At 39.1% G+C, this 17,314-nt stretch overlaps 2 protein-coding genes and 1 pseudogene across 3 annotated transcripts; 2 read left to right on the forward strand and 1 right to left on the reverse strand.

Annotated features, from left to right (window-relative positions):
• Positions 1–1,027: 1,027 nt before the first annotated feature.
• LOC149750972 (uncharacterized) lies at positions 1,028–2,539 on the reverse strand. The gene is made up of 5 exons (XM_089928418.1): positions 2,411–2,539; positions 2,227–2,319; positions 1,893–1,997; positions 1,376–1,797; positions 1,028–1,231 (listed from the first exon to the last, which is right to left on the reverse strand). Coding segments are annotated over exons 1-5 (750 nt in total). The 3' UTR covers positions 1,028–1,230.
• A 4,307-nt stretch (positions 2,540–6,846) lies between these two features.
• LOC103711915 (SAUR-like auxin-responsive protein family) lies at positions 6,847–7,221 on the forward strand. Its single transcript, XM_089928419.1, has one exon. It carries the CDS (start codon positions 6,847–6,849, stop codon positions 7,219–7,221), a length of 375 nt encoding a protein of 124 aa, XP_089784545.1.
• A 2,573-nt stretch (positions 7,222–9,794) lies between these two features.
• Positions 9,795–15,614, forward strand: LOC103711914 (uncharacterized; annotated as a pseudogene). The gene is made up of 5 exons (XR_015974604.2): positions 9,795–10,778; positions 12,686–13,222; positions 13,914–14,185; positions 14,280–14,650; positions 14,738–15,614. The product of XR_015974604.2 is annotated as an uncharacterized LOC103711914 (transcript).
• Positions 15,615–17,314: the final 1,700 nt, after the last annotated feature.

Genomic DNA, 17,314 nt, shown 5'->3' on the forward strand with positions numbered 1-17,314 from the left:
ATCATCAGAATGTAGTCAATGCACTGTAATTCAATTATAGGTGTTTAATAGTGTAATTGAAGAGGCTGCGATTGGTTTATCAGCAGTAGAAGTACAATTCAACTATACATCTCTGAAGTTTGAGTTGTTGATCTTGTGAAGAATGGCAAAGGAATAGTAATTTCTGTTTTTCTCTGACTAAAGCCTTTTATCTCTATACGGGAATAGTTGCAGGGCCAACGGTGTTTGTCTTCACTAATAAGAAATGCAGACAGGAATTGGTCTTATTTCAAGTATAATATTATAGTACTCTCCTATAATTCATGAGTAAGCAGGATTGGTGCAAAATAGTTATTTGTTCTCGGATTCCTGTTTTTTAAATCCTGTTTGGTATCTTTAGCAACCACTTTCTCAACACACACTACAAGAAAATACGTATTCAGCGACTTAGATTCTAGTCACCGAATAATCATATTTGGTCGCCGAAACCTTTTCGCGACTAGAATACTCTTCGTCGCCGAACCCTAGTCACTAAAAGGTTTTGGCGACCAATATTGTGTGGTCACCTGAGGTACACCAACAACGACCAATGTTTGGTTGTCGAAGAAACTTTTCAGCGACCAAATTTGTTGTTGCTAATTCCAACGCCGACCAAATAGTTGGTCATGGAATGTTTGTCTTCCGCTACCAAAAAAATGGTCACTGAATGTCTATCTTTCCCCACCAATAGTTTGGTCGTAGAATGTATTGGAATGCATTGGCAACAAACATTTTTTGGTGGCCGAAAGTATTAACCTGTATTTAATTAATAATTCAAATTATAAGCTTAATATTTATTTTGGGGCTCGTTCCAAATTCTGTACAACCAACACAGCCTATCCATTATCCATATTGCACAATACATTTGCTCATCCAAATACAAGTATACACAATGTTGGAGAATCCATAATCATTCATTATAAATATCATCATCTATAAGTCTAAAGTCAAACAAACCTATTAACCATTCATCAAAATGTTTCATCCATACCATATGTTAAGGTGATAATCATCACCAAACACATCAAAATGTAAATTAAAAATCCCAAAATATCTGATCTTGCTATTCATCCAAACAACCATCATGTAGACAAAAATATGAATAAACCAAAAACTGGATTCTGCTTGTAGACAACTCCACCATGATCATCTGAACAAAAGCTATCCATGTACCAGAAACTAGATTTCACATGCTCATAACTCCACCATGTATCTGAGAAAGCAAAAAAGAATACACAATCAATAACCACATGTGAAAAATAATAAACTAAAATTCAAGTATAAGTTCACAATGACATTTCGCTTAATTTGGTCCAAATCTCTAAATAACCTATGTAATATAAATGAGAATACATACCAACGAGTATTTGTGCCACCAGTTGAATACATGGCCCCATCATGATGGATAGATGACTTGTGCGTTTGAGTCTTTTCCTTTAAGAACTCTGTCACCAAACTTGTAAGATGTGCAATTTGCTTCTGTTCTTCCTCTCGCTCTTTCTTTTCCTCCTCTCGCTCTCTCCTCTCCTGCTCCAATTGCCTCCGCAGCTCCTCACGCTCCATCTTCATCTCCTCCATCTCAGCTTTAAGTTTCTGCAACTCCCCAACATGATCTTGTGACACACGACTAGGTGTGGAAGAAGATGAAGAGAGCTTCGGCCCATCCCCAAATCCAAGAATGTATCTCTTCCTTTTTCCAAGTGCCTGCCTAGACATCTCCTCTGATGTTAATTGCATACCGGATTGGAAAGATTCTTCTCGCAAGCTCAACATCTTTGACTGTCAATGCAAAGGTAACAACAGAATTAAATGTATATATAATCTTGCAAAAGCAGAAAGTGATTTAAATGATTATTAAGATTTTAGATACCTACATGTTTCACGGCGCAAATAGGATCAATCCACTTTTTGTTCTTCTTGGTATGAGTTTTCTTATAGAATTCTGGAAATTCAAGGTTTTCAGAACCATTAAACTCCAGCTGCAAAGTGTAATTTAGATTAGCATATAGCCACTACATAATAAGAAAACTAGAATAACTGTCAGATCTACTTGCATAAAAGGATTCCAAAAATATACTTGCAGCAAACTAGAATAAAAAATCTACTTGCAGCAAATTGTCTATTTTACAATAGCCAAAAATATCCCATAGATTGTTTCACAGGCAATTCACTAAAAATATAGCCAGTACATACTCAAAAACATATTACCTGTATAGTCATTGTTGCAACAAATGACCGAGATCCTGAACAATGATTGTACTCAACCTTTTTCCTATTTTTTTTGCCAGCTTTTGATCTCACCTTCAAAAAAAATACAAATTAAAAATCTAAAGAAAACATTATGATCAAATATTTTACTTATAAACTCTGAAGCACTAAATATGTAAGTTACCTTGTGTTCTTTGCTTTTCCACACATCGTCAATTAAGTGGCGCCAATCCTCTTGAGTCACATGTTCGTATGGATGACTATAAGGGTTCACATGTAAGACGTTCTTAAGATGCTTGTAATGCAATTTCATATGGTGCCTCCAATTTCTGTGAATATTGTAGCATTTTCTGTCGCCAAAAGTTTTACCTCCATCCGCCAACTTGGTTTTGCTTTTCCGCGACCAAATATGCAGTTCGTCAGTGTAGGATAATTATTCTGTAACTAACAAGAATGTTGGTCGCAGATAGCCTTATTTTTCGCGACCAAACGTTAGTCGCCAAAAGGTTTACCTCCACCGGTGTAGGACAATCATTCAGTAACTAACAAGGATAGTGGTCTCAAATAGCCTTATTTGCCGCGACCACGATTCATATAGTCGCCAAAAGTGGTCGCTGAAAGTGTATTTTCTTGTAGTGACAACTGGTCATCCATGTGAGGACCAATAGGCATGGAGATGATCCTAGGAACAAGGTCCTCGTCAAAGATTTGGTTTAATTTGACAACATCCCACCCGCCGCCTGGAATGATGAATTCAGAGAACTCAAACTAAATCATATCTTTATTTAGACCTTTTCGGGCAAGCGAAAGATCTCTTAGGTTGACTCATTTTGGGTTTGGATGATGGTTGATGGATGGATAATATCTGGTTAACCGGCCAAGCTTCACCCTAAAGGTGATGAATAAATTTATTTGGTCAAAGTTCCAAAACAAATACTATACTTGGATAAATTTATTCGAGCAGAGGAGTGAAATAACTTCAACCATGCAAAGCTCTCCCCCCCTCTCTTCTTCTTTCACTTTTTTTCATATATTAATCCCACTAATCATGGGAGTGATTAAGTATTTAGCATCCAAATGTAGCCTCATAATTTGCCTTGCTTGTACCAATTTAAGTCATGAGAAGCCCCTGAGCAAATTCTTCAGCAAAAATAAATAAATCAATGAATAAATAAACCTCGTGAGTGTAAAGTTGTCATCCAGTATTATCTGATTTCATGAACAGTAATCAAGTGCCAAAAGTTGCTTGATTATCTTGCTGCCCACTAGCATGTATGGAATTAACTCAAAACAATATATAGTTTTGGAAGGATTGTCTACTTGGGTGGAGTGCAATCTCCAAATTATGCATTGGAGCTTTTGGCAGGAAATTCTATAACCTAGCTAGTAGCTTAATCAGGACCATATTTATGTATGTATTAGAATAAAATTATTAAGAATAATTTTTTTAAAAAATAAAAAAATATAATTTTTTTAATTTATTATATATATATATATATATATATATATATATATATATATATATATATATATATATATATATATATATATATATATAAGTGCATATGTATGATGTCTTGACGCCTCTTACACCAAATCCATACCCTACACCTGCATTTTGTTCTTGATATTTTTCCACATTTCCACCGACGGTCAGAGGAAAAGACCATATGATACCACATGACATGATGTGGCTAAGGACTCTTTCAGTTGACTCATTATTTTGTTCTTTTCCGGCAAAACTTCCTTGTTATGTTTCACGCTGCACCAATGACCAAACCGAAGCAACCTCCTCCGGCCTCACCTTCCACATGACCTCCGGCAGCGGCAACGGATTCCCTCTTTTAATGCGCCATGTTCCATCCTAGCTACATTATCGAATACAATATCTCCTCTCACCCATCATTCCATTAACGAAGCATGAAGTGAACGCGGTTCTCCCTCAGCTGACTTCACTTGCCTCCTTCCTTTGTCTCCGAGGCTCCTGAATTCCCATGTGCATGGCTCGCGGCATTATTCCATGGAGACTCAGCTGCCATGGCCTTTACAGCAAACAGGAATAGGTGCATGCACCCTATGGGGTCTCTGTGGGACCAAACCCAGAATAAATGGTGCCGTGTTATCTGGGCGAGGACCTGTGCACCGAAGCCGTAGGAGACCAAAAGGCAAGCACATGACCATGGTCATCTCTCTCTCCCTCTCTCTGTTTCCATGGCATGACTGAAACTGTACTGCTTCTCTGTTATCTCCTCATCGACACTCAATTATTATGTCCTTGGCATGGACGTCCAATGTACGTATGTAGGAACCTGTTGGATGGCGGTGGTGCCTTTCTTTCCTCCTCCCTCTCGTTGCATTCTTTTCATACTGCAGCAATCACACGGCTTGGAGTGAATTCCGTCTGTCATATTTGTGCAATAGCTATTACAATAATATCTGAGACTGACTGAATTCTTGAGTTCTGTAACACATAACAATTTAAATAATAACCATTTCTAAATGGAATAATGACCATTGTTGAATATATTTCAGTTCATTTCTTAATATTAAGATTTCAGAAATTAGCATTTCTATGTCAACTAAAAAAAATTAATCATGTATATTTCGAATGCGAAAAACAATTATTATTTTTATTATTTTCCATTGTATTGGCTGTAAATGGCTGCAACAATATTTTTTGCCTTCTTTTTTTCTTACTTTTAGAATAAGAAGAGAACAAATGAAAGGTTTCGACAACAAAGCAACCGGGTTTGAATTATCTAACTCGCAAAGCTTTCTACATGGATCGCACGAGTATAAATTTTACTGCAAAGTAAAATACTAGTTTTTTTTAAAGTAAAGTAATAGGTTATAATATTGATTTCAACCTACAATCCTACGAGGGGTAGATACTAGAATTAGATTTATCGATCATATTTCATTTGCTACCATCCAAGATGACGCCCCATACATGGTACCTCTTTTTGGAAGAAGAGATAGGTACCAACCAGCCGACATAATTAAGTCTGTTCATACACAAGCTTGTTTTCTAGTTTATGGTCTAAATCCTTAGAGGACTCGCTAGTGAATGTTTTTTTTTTCACTCAAAAGGAGGCCGTCAAATTTGAAGCTTGGTTTGCGACCGAATAGCTGTCCTGAATTCAAATTAATTATATTTTGCTTCTTCCTGGAAGAAAGATGACCAAATAATTTTTAATTTTAGTCCTTCGATGAAGCGGGATCTCTCGTATAGGACATGGTATGAGCTGGAGGATCGGAATTTAAATACAAATACCAGTGATTGGACCGTTGGCACACTACAAGTAGTTGCAGGCAGCCGGAGTCGAGGATGATACGTTTCATATTGCAACGTTGGAGAGTACCAGTTCACTTCTACTCGGTCGCATGCATTTGTTGCCACGTTCCACTATTTGACCTTTCTCCGGGGACTTTAATATGGCTGTGAATATATAAGAGTATAAGTTTGTCGAGGTTATTATGCCATTAGAAAATGAGCATCACCTCTGTGCAACTGCGGTGCAGAGTATCTTCCTTCCATACCCTTCTTGGGTGGAATTGCATGACAATCCTTTTTTTTTTTTACCATTTAGACCTTTTTCCAATAATTTATTGGGACCAAATGATCTAATTCCACTTCCACCTGCAATGCAAGTGATCATCATGGGTAATTAACTATATATATATATTTGTTTTTCAAGAATATGGCTTCATAGAATTTTCTCAAAAAAGGTATGTAAAATATCTGAAACACTCTGAAAATCCCATGCAAAAATTGTACAAATATTTCCCTTAGTTGTTGGAAATTTCTGCAATCAAAGTATACATAATGTCAAAAGTTTTCGACATATTTTGACTTACATGGAAGAAGATTTTATCTTACTAAATGTAGCCAACTCGGGCTGTAGAAGGTCTGCTTCCTTCGCAAAAAGCATGATCTTTCTAACCAGAAATTTGAAGACCTACTCTGCTTTCACAAAGCGGATGATCCCAGGAGTCGTGATCCAGTTAACCTCATGACGATTCTCTCTCTTGCTTTCCACATTAAGTATTCGCGTAGGAAACAAAAATTATACTTGGTCCCCGCAAGCAAATCTGAAAAACAAGTCGGCAAGGAAGATCGGACAAGGTCCTGAATTTGACTGGGAAGCCATTGTGGATTTGTGTTCAAAAAGAAAAAAAAGATGACACTTCAGCAGTAAAATTTGACGGCTAATGCCAAGCGCGATTCCAAGTGTCTTCTTCAATGAAAGTGAGTTAAGGTGGCCAAACCATGCGTCGAGGAAGCGAGTTCAAATGCAACGGCTAAGACGGGTTGCTGTCTCGTGGTCTTCAAGTTGACGGTGAAACAGAGACCCCTGGGGCCGTGAAAACCACAGCATGTGGCCCCGGATGCTTGCATCAAGAGCAGCCCCCCTCCTCAGCACTTTCCTCCCACCATCCGATAACCATGGCTTCCTTTGTCCATGCACATCAACTTAAATCAGCAGCAACCCATTCGCCTATATAAATATAGCATCCTAGAAGGAAAAAAAGAAACAAGAAACTAGCTATAGGAACATAGTTAAGTGATATAGATCAGGTAGAACAGTAAGGAGCCTGGAGAGGAAGGAGGCATTCGCCATGACAGGGCTGGTGAAGAAGCTTTTGTTCTGCGGTGCCAAGAGCTTGGCGACGACGGAGCTCCCGGAGGGACGCATCTGGGTGTGCGTCGGCCGGGATGAGAAGGCGCAGAGGTTCGAGCTGGAGGCAAACTATCTCAATCATCCACTGTTTGAGGACCTGCTCAGGTTGTCGGTGCCGGAGTTCGGGTACTCGTACGAGGGAGCGCTCCGCATCGCATGCGAGACCGACCTCTTCCTCCACCTCCTCGATCTTCTCAGAAGCAGCAACCCTTCTGTCCACTACATGGAGCTTCGGGATCTCATGGACAAGTTCCATGCCTCTGCCGGCGCCGGTGGCCACCATGACAAGCCTCGCCACCACCATCACCACTAGGGTTGCTAATGGTCCTGCTCTTGCTAATTCCTTCCTCTCTTTTTTCTTTTTTCTTTTTTTCAGTTCTAAAGGATAAGGAAAACAGGAAAACAGAACTGGATTTCCAAAGGCCATGAAAGGTCTTTGTTTGTTATTTTTTGTATAGAAAGATACCTGTTATTCTTGAACCCTTGATGGGATTTAATCTTGTAACTTTAATTTCAGATCAGTTATCCTCCTAGCTTGGAAGAGATATGGAGAAGAAATTTTCTCTAAATTAATTTTCTCTCATCTTGAATTCTCTTGCGGTTTGATCTTTTCTAGCCAGTTATGGTCTATAGGGAGCCATCAACAATAAAAATCTAGAGGTCGGACTTTGCTTTGGAAGTCTCTGCCTGCACCCGTGCTAGGACTAATTTTTCTGTGTAATCAAATTGGTTTTCATGGAATTGACGAGGATGCAACACTTACTTGCCAAGAGGTAGATCCAGCTATGAATTACAGGCGTGATTCCATTTGCTATGACTCTCACTTCCTACGATTACACTTTTAGGTTTACCATCTCTCTGATTTGGATAGAAAACAGAGAAATCTATGCAGCTAAATCAAAGGAATCATTTAAAAGTGCAATCATCAATTTAGCTCAAAATAGAAGCACACTGCATCATAGTATGGATGAGTTCAATGCATGTAGAACTTTGATATCAGAGATTTGAAGTGATCAAATATGTCAGATTCTAATGCACTTTTGAACATACCTCCCAGCATCAAATGCCTTACGCATAAATCAAAAACTTCGACATGTATGACACCCAGCTCGCGATCGATGGAACTTTGACTTGCATTCTAATACTACGTTTTATTAGATGGAGAGGAGCGCTGAGAAAGAATAAAATCTTGACCATCTAATGTTATGTATAAAGTTTAAAGATAATGACATATGAATTAAATATGAACATAGCTACTATAATCTAAGTTCAATGACATGATTGCTTGGCCATTTGGTCAATCCACCGTGGCCAATGATGCCTCTTTCATGGTCTTTTTTTTTTCATTTAAACCAGACTAGTAGACCTTTTGGCTTGTCTAGATCATTCTCATTTAGACAATTGCTTGACATATGGCACCGAGTATGATGGTCATAGTTTAAGCATTGCTAGTGGATGCCCACGTCGTGCATATTAAAAGCTCTTACCCCATGGTTCGAGAAAATGGGTTTAATCATAGATGATTTGATGCGATACACAAGGATAGTCAAATATTTTACTTCCAAGCATTATTAGTAGGTTTGAGAAAAGTTTTGGGGGCGTTTGGTTTGGAGTGATCGTCCTAAAAATCAAAGGTGATATTGGGTGGAGGTAATGAGATTACCGTATTTGGGCCGAGTCATGATAGTCTTAATAGAATAATAAGAACATGTTGGATATTGTAACAATTTAACTATAATTCAATTTGTTCAAGCTCGACGTCATGAAGAGTATTGTTGTTAGAATGAAAATATGGTCTGATTTTCTTGTGATAAGGGCTACTAAAAGTAGAATATGTGACAAAATTATAGAGCTATTTTAGGAATTAATATATTGACTTACATTTTTTATTCATGAGAATTAAAAATATATAAAAAATCTATCTAAGATATATCAGAGGTATTTGTGGTATTATGTGGTTGGTGATCTTGGATCTCCGTACCATACCAAACAAGTTACTCATGGATACCTAGAGATTTTTAATCACTGGACCATGGCCTACCAAACACAGTGATCTTAGATCACTGAAGATCAAATCATTCCAGCATTCGGATCACTGGAGATTTTCAATCATCGTGGTTATCCTGTTAGGGTTACTAAACGCCCCCTTTTAGTATGCTTACAAGTTCTACAAATATTCTTCATTCTACTTCTTTTTTTTTTTACATCATAAGCAGGGTAATTATATTTTTTGAATCATTAAAAATTACTAAATTATTTTCAATATTTCTTTGACTAAATTTTTTGAAAATTTACTTGACAAATAAATTAATAAAAAATAGTAATTCATAATGTAGTCAAGAGTAATTTGGAGGCATAAATTGATTTACTATTTCTGCTTTTTTTCTGCTTAGAAGATTCAAATTTATTACCTTTCGACTCCCTGAGCAAAAAATTATGTTTGTTTCTTCCTTTCGTTATTGCTAATAATTTCATCATTCTCTCCTCTTCTTAAAAAAAAAGATCATAGAGTTTATAAGGCTTAGCAGTAGGATTTTCTTTTTTTTACTAATAAAAACAAAAACTAAAAGGCAGTTCAGAAGAGAGGAATTATCTTGTAGCTGTCCCATAAAAGCCGTCAGAATGCTTAGCAATAAAAAATACAAGCCGCTCTATTTATTTTTTATACATGCTATACAAATTTTTATTTTGCAATAATAAATGTGCAGAATTCACCCTGCCCTATATCGATAACTATTATTTTAGAAAAGAAATATTTTTAGAAACTACTTGCAGTCCCCCACCCCCATCTTTCAAAAACACCCTCGAGGGTTGCGTATAGATCACGTGCCCTGCTGCTTCTTTTTTCGAACAAATTTGTCCTCCTCTGTCATTATCGCTGTCGGTCGTATAATTCTCTAATCAGGATCGTTATCGTTCGTTCGCTAAGATGACGTTGGAGTTGGGCGGGGGCGAAGGCGACTCCGACGGCTCCCTCTTCGAGGGCATGGTCCTCTTCACCCCCTCCGACCTGTTCCTCGTCGCCGCCGCCTCCCCCCCCCCCCCCCCCCCCACTCCCAGCCCCTCGACGAAGATCTCTTCTCCGATCTCACTCTCCAAGCCCCCCATCCCCTCGCCTCCGATCCCCACCACCCTCCCCCTTCCCGCCAGAACTCCCGCAACAAGAGGCGCGCCGTCCGGATCGGATACGCCCGTGACGCCTCCCCCCCCCCGCCCCCCCCCCCCCCTCCCTCTCCTACTCCGTCGACGCCGCCGTGATCACCACCACCCCGTGGCCGGCCGAATCGCCGCCATCCTCTCGCTTGAAGCCGATTCCAATTCGCATCACGCAATTCCGGAATTTCCCGATCAACACAGAGGAGAATCAGATGACAAGAGCTCGGATTCGGTTGTTGAAGAAAACAGGGATCAGGACGATGATTCTCGGTCGGTCGAAGAAGAAATGGTTCCTCTGGCAGACGGGGCATTGACAAAAGATGACGCCTTTGGATCAATTGAGGGGAACTGGAGCTGGTGAGAACTGAGAACGCGGTATCCAAAAGGCTGGATTTGCTTAAGCAAAAGGTGGCTTCGGTGACAGCGGGGAGGAAGGAGCTGGCGAGGAGGCGGAGGAAAGCCATTGAGAGTGTGAATTTGGCATCGGGGAGATATAGGGAGCTCGAGGGGGCCTGTGAGGCTGAGGGTTTTGAGCGGGCAGAGAGGGTCAGCGAGAGCCTGGCGGCATTCGAGAAGGAGAAGGATGAGCTGCTGGTCAGATTGAAGCAAGTGGAGTTGGAGTGCGATTCTGTGGAGTCAAAGATGCAGGAGGTGCTGGAGTCGCGGATAGCGGCAGAGGAGGAAAGTGTGGCTCTGCTGGAGCAGTTTGCGAAGGTATGGTGCATGCCTCTTAACATCTTCTGCTTGCATTCTATACCCAATTTAGCTTGGCTTAACTAATAAACACTTGTATGTCTTGTACATTTGAAAGCTGGATCACTTTGGCTCATGATAACCTTGCCCTTTGAAATCATGAGTTAATTGGTTACATTGGATTGGGTAACTAATTACTCAATCAAGTTATGTATATACAGAAAGAGACTTTTGTTCAGATTGGTAGAGATTATCAGTATAGTAAGTATAGGAACCCTACTACATTATTTGAATTAAAATTACAACTAAAATCTCTTCTGCTTCATGTCTACAGATGTGTTGTTTTATACTTATTTATATTAGTTTTAGCGTTTATTGTATATGAAGCTTCTATCCACATGAATCCTTTTCTAGTAACATACTCAGTTGGCATGAGGCTTGTAACTGAAAACATTGTTTGAATGCCCTACTGAGTGCAAGACTTAGTTCTGGAGTTTTGTGCAAGTCTACCAACTGCACAAGAGTCTTTCCATGACCGTAAGGGGACACTAAAGCCATTGACATGCATCTGATTAGCTTAGAACTTCTCAGGATCATGTAATGCACACATCTTGAAGGATAGCTGACCATAAAACAGATCATGTTTATTGTTGGGTCAAATTTATGCCACAAATCCCAAAAGAAAAATAATATTAAGATACTAAACAACAAACACGATGTTTAAATTAAAAAGATACTCTGAGATTACCTTAGATGATGTAGAATATTTTGGGCATGGTTTGACTAAAAAAGAACTGGTAGAATATATTCAGCTGATGGCTTTCTCTTCACCTTGCAATTGTCTTTTGACAATGTCACTGGTCTAGTGGATCTCTAGATCACCATCATTTTAGCTTGTGTTTCGTGACCTTGTGGGACCTTGGTGCCACTACTTCCAAGATGGCTGAGTCCATGTAATTTTCTTTTGTTTTTTTCCCACGAATACCACTTTTACTTGCCTACTAACTTACCTCATCACCATTGTTGCACATTGTTGAAGTATGGCTACCTGAGGCCAAATCGAACTTCATGAAGTTCATTGTTAACTGGATTGAGACAAGCGCACAAATAGATCTTGTAGATAAACAAAGAGTCCCATTGACTGCATGAAAGAGATTAGTCCAGAATCAGGTTCAAAAACCCCAAATAATTAGACTTTTTGTACTGAATCATTAAACTAGAGCCCATTGTAATTATGGATATAGACCAAATACGAAAAATGTCCCATGCATGAAAGCAGCAGATCTTATCCATTTTGACATGTGACAATTGAGTCATAGAAGTGATATTGGCCGTTCCAATTTTGTTCCCTTTGTGTAAGCAGTTGCTTGTGCTTTGGACCACCTTCGCTCAATTAAGGGCACATGCATGACTAGCATCTGGGATAATGCGATCCCTTATCTGCAGTACATGTGGTTTCAAGTCAGGATTTGTTAGTGGAGATTGAATCTATTTATGCATAGCTGGAAATATATGTTTTTATGAAGTATTTGTAGACTTTGTAAATTAAATGAAACCATGTGCTTTTCGACAATTTTGAATATTTTAATTCTTAGAGATTCTCTTGATCAGCCTATTATGTTCTAAGTTTGGAGAGATTGAGTTCCTCATATCAACATTAGCGATGACTGCATTTGTATCTATACTCAACGAGGAGGTCAGGAAAAGCCCAGAAAGAGAGAAATTCTCTTGTTTTTCGTAGCAGAAGAAAAATCTTCTTTCCCTTTAATACTATCAAAATGCGTCCTCCCTATGTTGTCAATCATATCATACACGAAAATGCATTGTGCATCTTCCACATGGGCGCATGCTTACATAACCTTTGCTTTCTGTCAGTGGACCGTGATGCCTTCCCTTAACTGCTCTTTTTTTTTATTATTATTCTGTAGGAACTATTATCATCAAGGGCAATCATCGAGGTAGAAATCGTTTCATTTAAGCAGAGAATAGACTTTATTGACAAAAGAGGCCCGAGCTGGAGGCTGAAAAGAAAGTTGCTGCTGCTGCAAGAAATTTCATGGAAGCAGGGCGAATAGCTGCTGAGGTGAAGGCACTGAATATTGAAAAGGAAGACTTACGAATTAAAAGGGAGAAGGCTGTTTTAGACCTGAAGAAGTTAGAGGAGGATATCAAAGGTGTCCTTAACAAAATACAGGAGAGCGAAATGCTAATTTCAAAGAAACAAAAAGAGGCAGCTATGACAAGTTTTAAGAGGCTCCAATTGGTAGCTGCTGCTGGTGGTAGGGCAGAGAGAGCAGCAGCTCTTGAAACAGGTGATGATAAAGAACGCGACATATTACTCGAGGAGGCTGAAAGCACAGAATGCAAGGCAAGGGAGCTTCAAGAAGCCTATCACCTTGAATCAGAAGACAAGGAGGAGACATTGGATTGTTTTGTTTCCATAACGTGTGTTGCCGATCTTGGAGGTCAGCATTTAGCTGAAATGGCTTCATCTTTAAAAGTACCTGTAGCCAGTGGGTGACCACTGTAGCTGGTAATATCGACATCCAGTCTGAAGTGCGACGTTCTAGACTTGCCAGAGTGAATGGAACTTTTCTTCAAAAGTAGATCAGAGTCCAATCATTTTCAGTTGCGACCAATTTTTTTCTAGGCATTTTTTTGTTAGCATGAGCAAGTCCTTTTGTTTCTTAAATCAAGATCTGAAGCAGCTTGAGATTTTTTTATTCTTCTTATTTGTTTATATTTGAGTTTGGGCGTCTTTCTTTTTTGCCCGTTTAATTTTCTAGTTGAGTCACTTTGTAACTATAATTTCATTAAGCTTAGACTGTAATGCTCTGGATGATTTGCACATATCAGAATCTCAATAAAACATTCAAGATCAAATCTTATATGGCATATCTTTCGCTCTCTGTAGTTTTGCTCAGAAGCTTCTTATGCAGTGCAATTCTAGAATTCAGCCGTATATTATATTAATTCTAGCTGTCGATTGATTTTATATGGATTTTATTGTGAGGATATGTGGTATGTAATGTTGGTCTGTTCATTGTTCTGGGTTAATTCACGTAGTTATTGTTGAAACCGCATTGGTCGTGTCTCTCGCTGCCATGATTTCACATGTGCAATTACATTAAGCTAATGCAGAATGTTTTCATTCAGATCAAAAAATGGAAGCACGAGGAACTAAGCTGATTTGCCATGGCTGGATCAAGAAAACATTTCAAGAGCATAGTTCAGAAATTCCTCTAGAGAAAGGCTCATATACCATTCGCACAGGAACAGCATTATACATAAATAATAGCAATTTTTGACCATGTAACTTCGATATCGATGGTTGCAGGTGGACATACATTCAGGAATTTTAGAAGACTGCATAGGAGGATGGAAGCATCTTTCAGCATCCAACTGGAAACCATCTTCTGTAAAGCCGGGTGCGCTCCAGCTTCCTCTTCTCATTCTGGTACATGGAACTCCTCTTCTCTACATCACTAATGGCTTCTTTTGGCTCCTTGACCTATAAAGCAGATGGGGAACACAAATATGAGTCCTCAGCAGAGAAAATCTAGCACCTCAAAATCATCCAGCCAACCTTCATTTTAGTCTTCTGGCCTTGGAGGTCACGAGAGCCCCTCTGAATGATCTCTCCAGTCCTCCAGGCCCCGCCGGCAACCCTGCTCGAGCTCAGACTGTTGTCCTGCTTCTTCTCCAGCATCACAGGTTGCTTCTTCTCTAGTAGAATGGGTTCGCTCCATCCGTTCTCATTCATTTGTTTCGTTGTGGATGTGCTCGCATAAACTCCACTGCCCTTATCCAATTCGAAGCTCAGCTGCGAATCACAGGCAGAAAGGAAGGGCAGAGGAAGGATGTCAGATTGCAACTGCATTTGGTGATAAAAGGTTTGGTCTGCTTGGTGTTGCTTTTGGCTTCTTTTTTTGTTTCCAAAATTCTTTCTTAACAAGTACCTGTCGGATCCTGCTCTCAAGTAACTGAAGGCGATCCATGAGGGACCCCTTGAGATGGACATCATGCAGGGCCGACGGCAAGGACATGCACTGGTGATGGCCAGGCCTTGCAGCGGCCTGCCGCAGGTCTGCAGCGAAGTAGCTCTCAGGTTGCCAGTGCTTCTCCTCCAGCTGCCTTAGCTGCATGCATTCAGAATCAAAAACAGAAATACCCCAAGTCAGGTGGATTGTATACTTATGCTAACATTCGTTCCGCATGTAAAAATCTTTATAATTCAAGGGCTTTGGAAGAGGACAGAAAGAGCATCTATCTGCATTCATGCACGCACTCGGAGGTCGATCTGGTCCAGCCTCCCAAACAGCGTCTCTGATGAATGAAGAGTGCCAGCCCCTGCTGGAGTCATCAGCAGACGCCTCTCGGTCCCTCGTAGAAGTAAATCATCCATGATCTCTTCTCTCTCTCTGTATGTGTTTCCTAATACCTTTGAAATGTCTAAACCTTCAAAGTATCAGCTGAAGCAGAATGGTGCAGGTCGATGAGGTTGCGGGCCTCCTGTATATATAGCATGCATGCGGTGAGAAGATTGCTCGCTTACTACGTGTGCACCTCCGGCCACCAATATCCGGTCTATGAGGAGAGGAAATCGGATCATGGACCGGGCCAGGTCTCTCTCCCTATCCCTACTCTTCCGGGGTTCTTTCCCGACTGTGCACAGGTGACACGGGCCTCAAAACACTTCCATTTGCTTTCATTTGGTAGCAAAAGCTGACTGAACGCCTAAACTTGTTTGGTTGGGAGTTCTTTATTTTGTTCGGGTTTGGGTCGCGTTATTTGAGTCATGTACTCCAGCTTAGACCAAATTTGGATCTCAAAAGAAGAATTCTTGCAATCAGATTAGATTACTTTTCTCTGATTCACTAGTAGTTCTAACAAAAAATTACGTCGATTACGTCCATCTAGCAGTTCAGGTTCTCTATATTTTGTAAGATATCATTTGCAGTAATGCAGGTACTCTTAACGACGCAAGCACCTTCAGAGCTACATGATATATAAAGTAATTTATACTTCGCAACGAGGCTCAAGATAAATTAGACTATAATATAAACGTTGCTGCAAATATTGAATATTATTGCTCAAATTACAATTGTGTGTGTTGTGTTTATAATCGGCTCGATCGTACAAGTGTAGTTAATTAATACTTCCTCGTGTGGTATTTTTGCTTTTCCCCCTTTTATATAACTTGTCTAAGAATCTTATTTGAAACTCTATAATACATTAATAACCAGAAAATAAGTATTCTAATATGATGATTGGAGAAAGAGTCACTTTGAGGAAAAACAAGAAAATACATCTCTCGGAATTATAAGCCTTTTTCCTTGTATAATTTGTTGTTTTATTAATTAAATATAAGTCTTAGTATTATAGATTGTATTTTTGCATAATAAGTAAAGTAATACTTAATGTATATAGTAATTTTATGGATTTTTCTTATCATGAAAAACCATCATCCACGTAACATGACCCCATCCATGAAAGATGCTGATAGCTGCACCAGAGATAAAAAGATTAGTCTTCGTAAAAATTTCACGCATAGATTACAAAAAAAAACTTTTGCCTACCAAAAGATCTCACTTTTTTTAATTTTTTCTCAATTTAATGAAAAACACAGTATTTATTTTTTTTACAATAGTAAAATCCTTTTTATAAGAAAAGAGTGGAGAGTCGATTGTCTGTCTAAAATTTATGCTATAATATGCAATTATTATCAAATACGAGAAAAACAAAAAATATTATTGCTTTTTTTTTCTAAAACAAACCTAGAAATTGGTTGTTAATTGGACAGGGGTCCTCTTTTTCTTGGTTCATCAAAAAATAAATGCCAAACCCAGCAAATATCAACCATGCATTCACCACACGCCGAAGTCCATTAATTAATCACCATACTGTACTAGAAGTTTAATCATCATCGCCTTATCCCCCATCTCCACTCTTTTATTTCTTTCTCTGAAGGAAAAGAGAGTAAAAAAAAAAAAGAAAAAGGAAAAATCCTCTTCCCCTGTATATAAATAAACAAGTGCTATCACTCCTGTGAACATTTGAACGAGGATGGCTTTGGGCCGCCCTGCTGCTCACCCCACTATTAAGAAGCTTAGTAAGAGCAGCAGCCGCCGCAGCTCTATATTTCTCACTCGTGTATATATTTTTCTTTTTCACTCTATATTTCTCAAAACTTTGATATCTTAATTTTTTTAGTAATAAATATTTATTTTATATGTAGTGATGGATAAGAACGAGGAGTTTCTTTTGATTCATCGTCGCCCACCTTGTGCAAACATCCTGGCTCTGCCAATTTATGCATGGTCTTCCAAGTCTCATATCGGATAGGTTGAGACTCTTATAGTACTTACATACTTTTGAGCCCGTCCATTTAATTGCTCGAATTTTTAGATAGAAACAAGGGGTATCCATCTATTAATGATAGTCCCGCATTAGACAGGTTGAAAACTCTTGTGGTGCTTATATATTTTTGGACCCACCTATCTAAATGCCCATGTTTTTAGATAGGATCTTAACATAATGCTCGCATGGTTCTACCA

The sequence above is a fragment of the Phoenix dactylifera genome, chromosome 18, assembly GCF_051530095.1.
Source record: "Phoenix dactylifera cultivar Ajwa chromosome 18, Ajwa_hap1_PhDact_Kaust_v1.1, whole genome shotgun sequence".
Classification (NCBI taxonomy): Eukaryota; Viridiplantae; Streptophyta; class Magnoliopsida; order Arecales; family Arecaceae; genus Phoenix; species Phoenix dactylifera.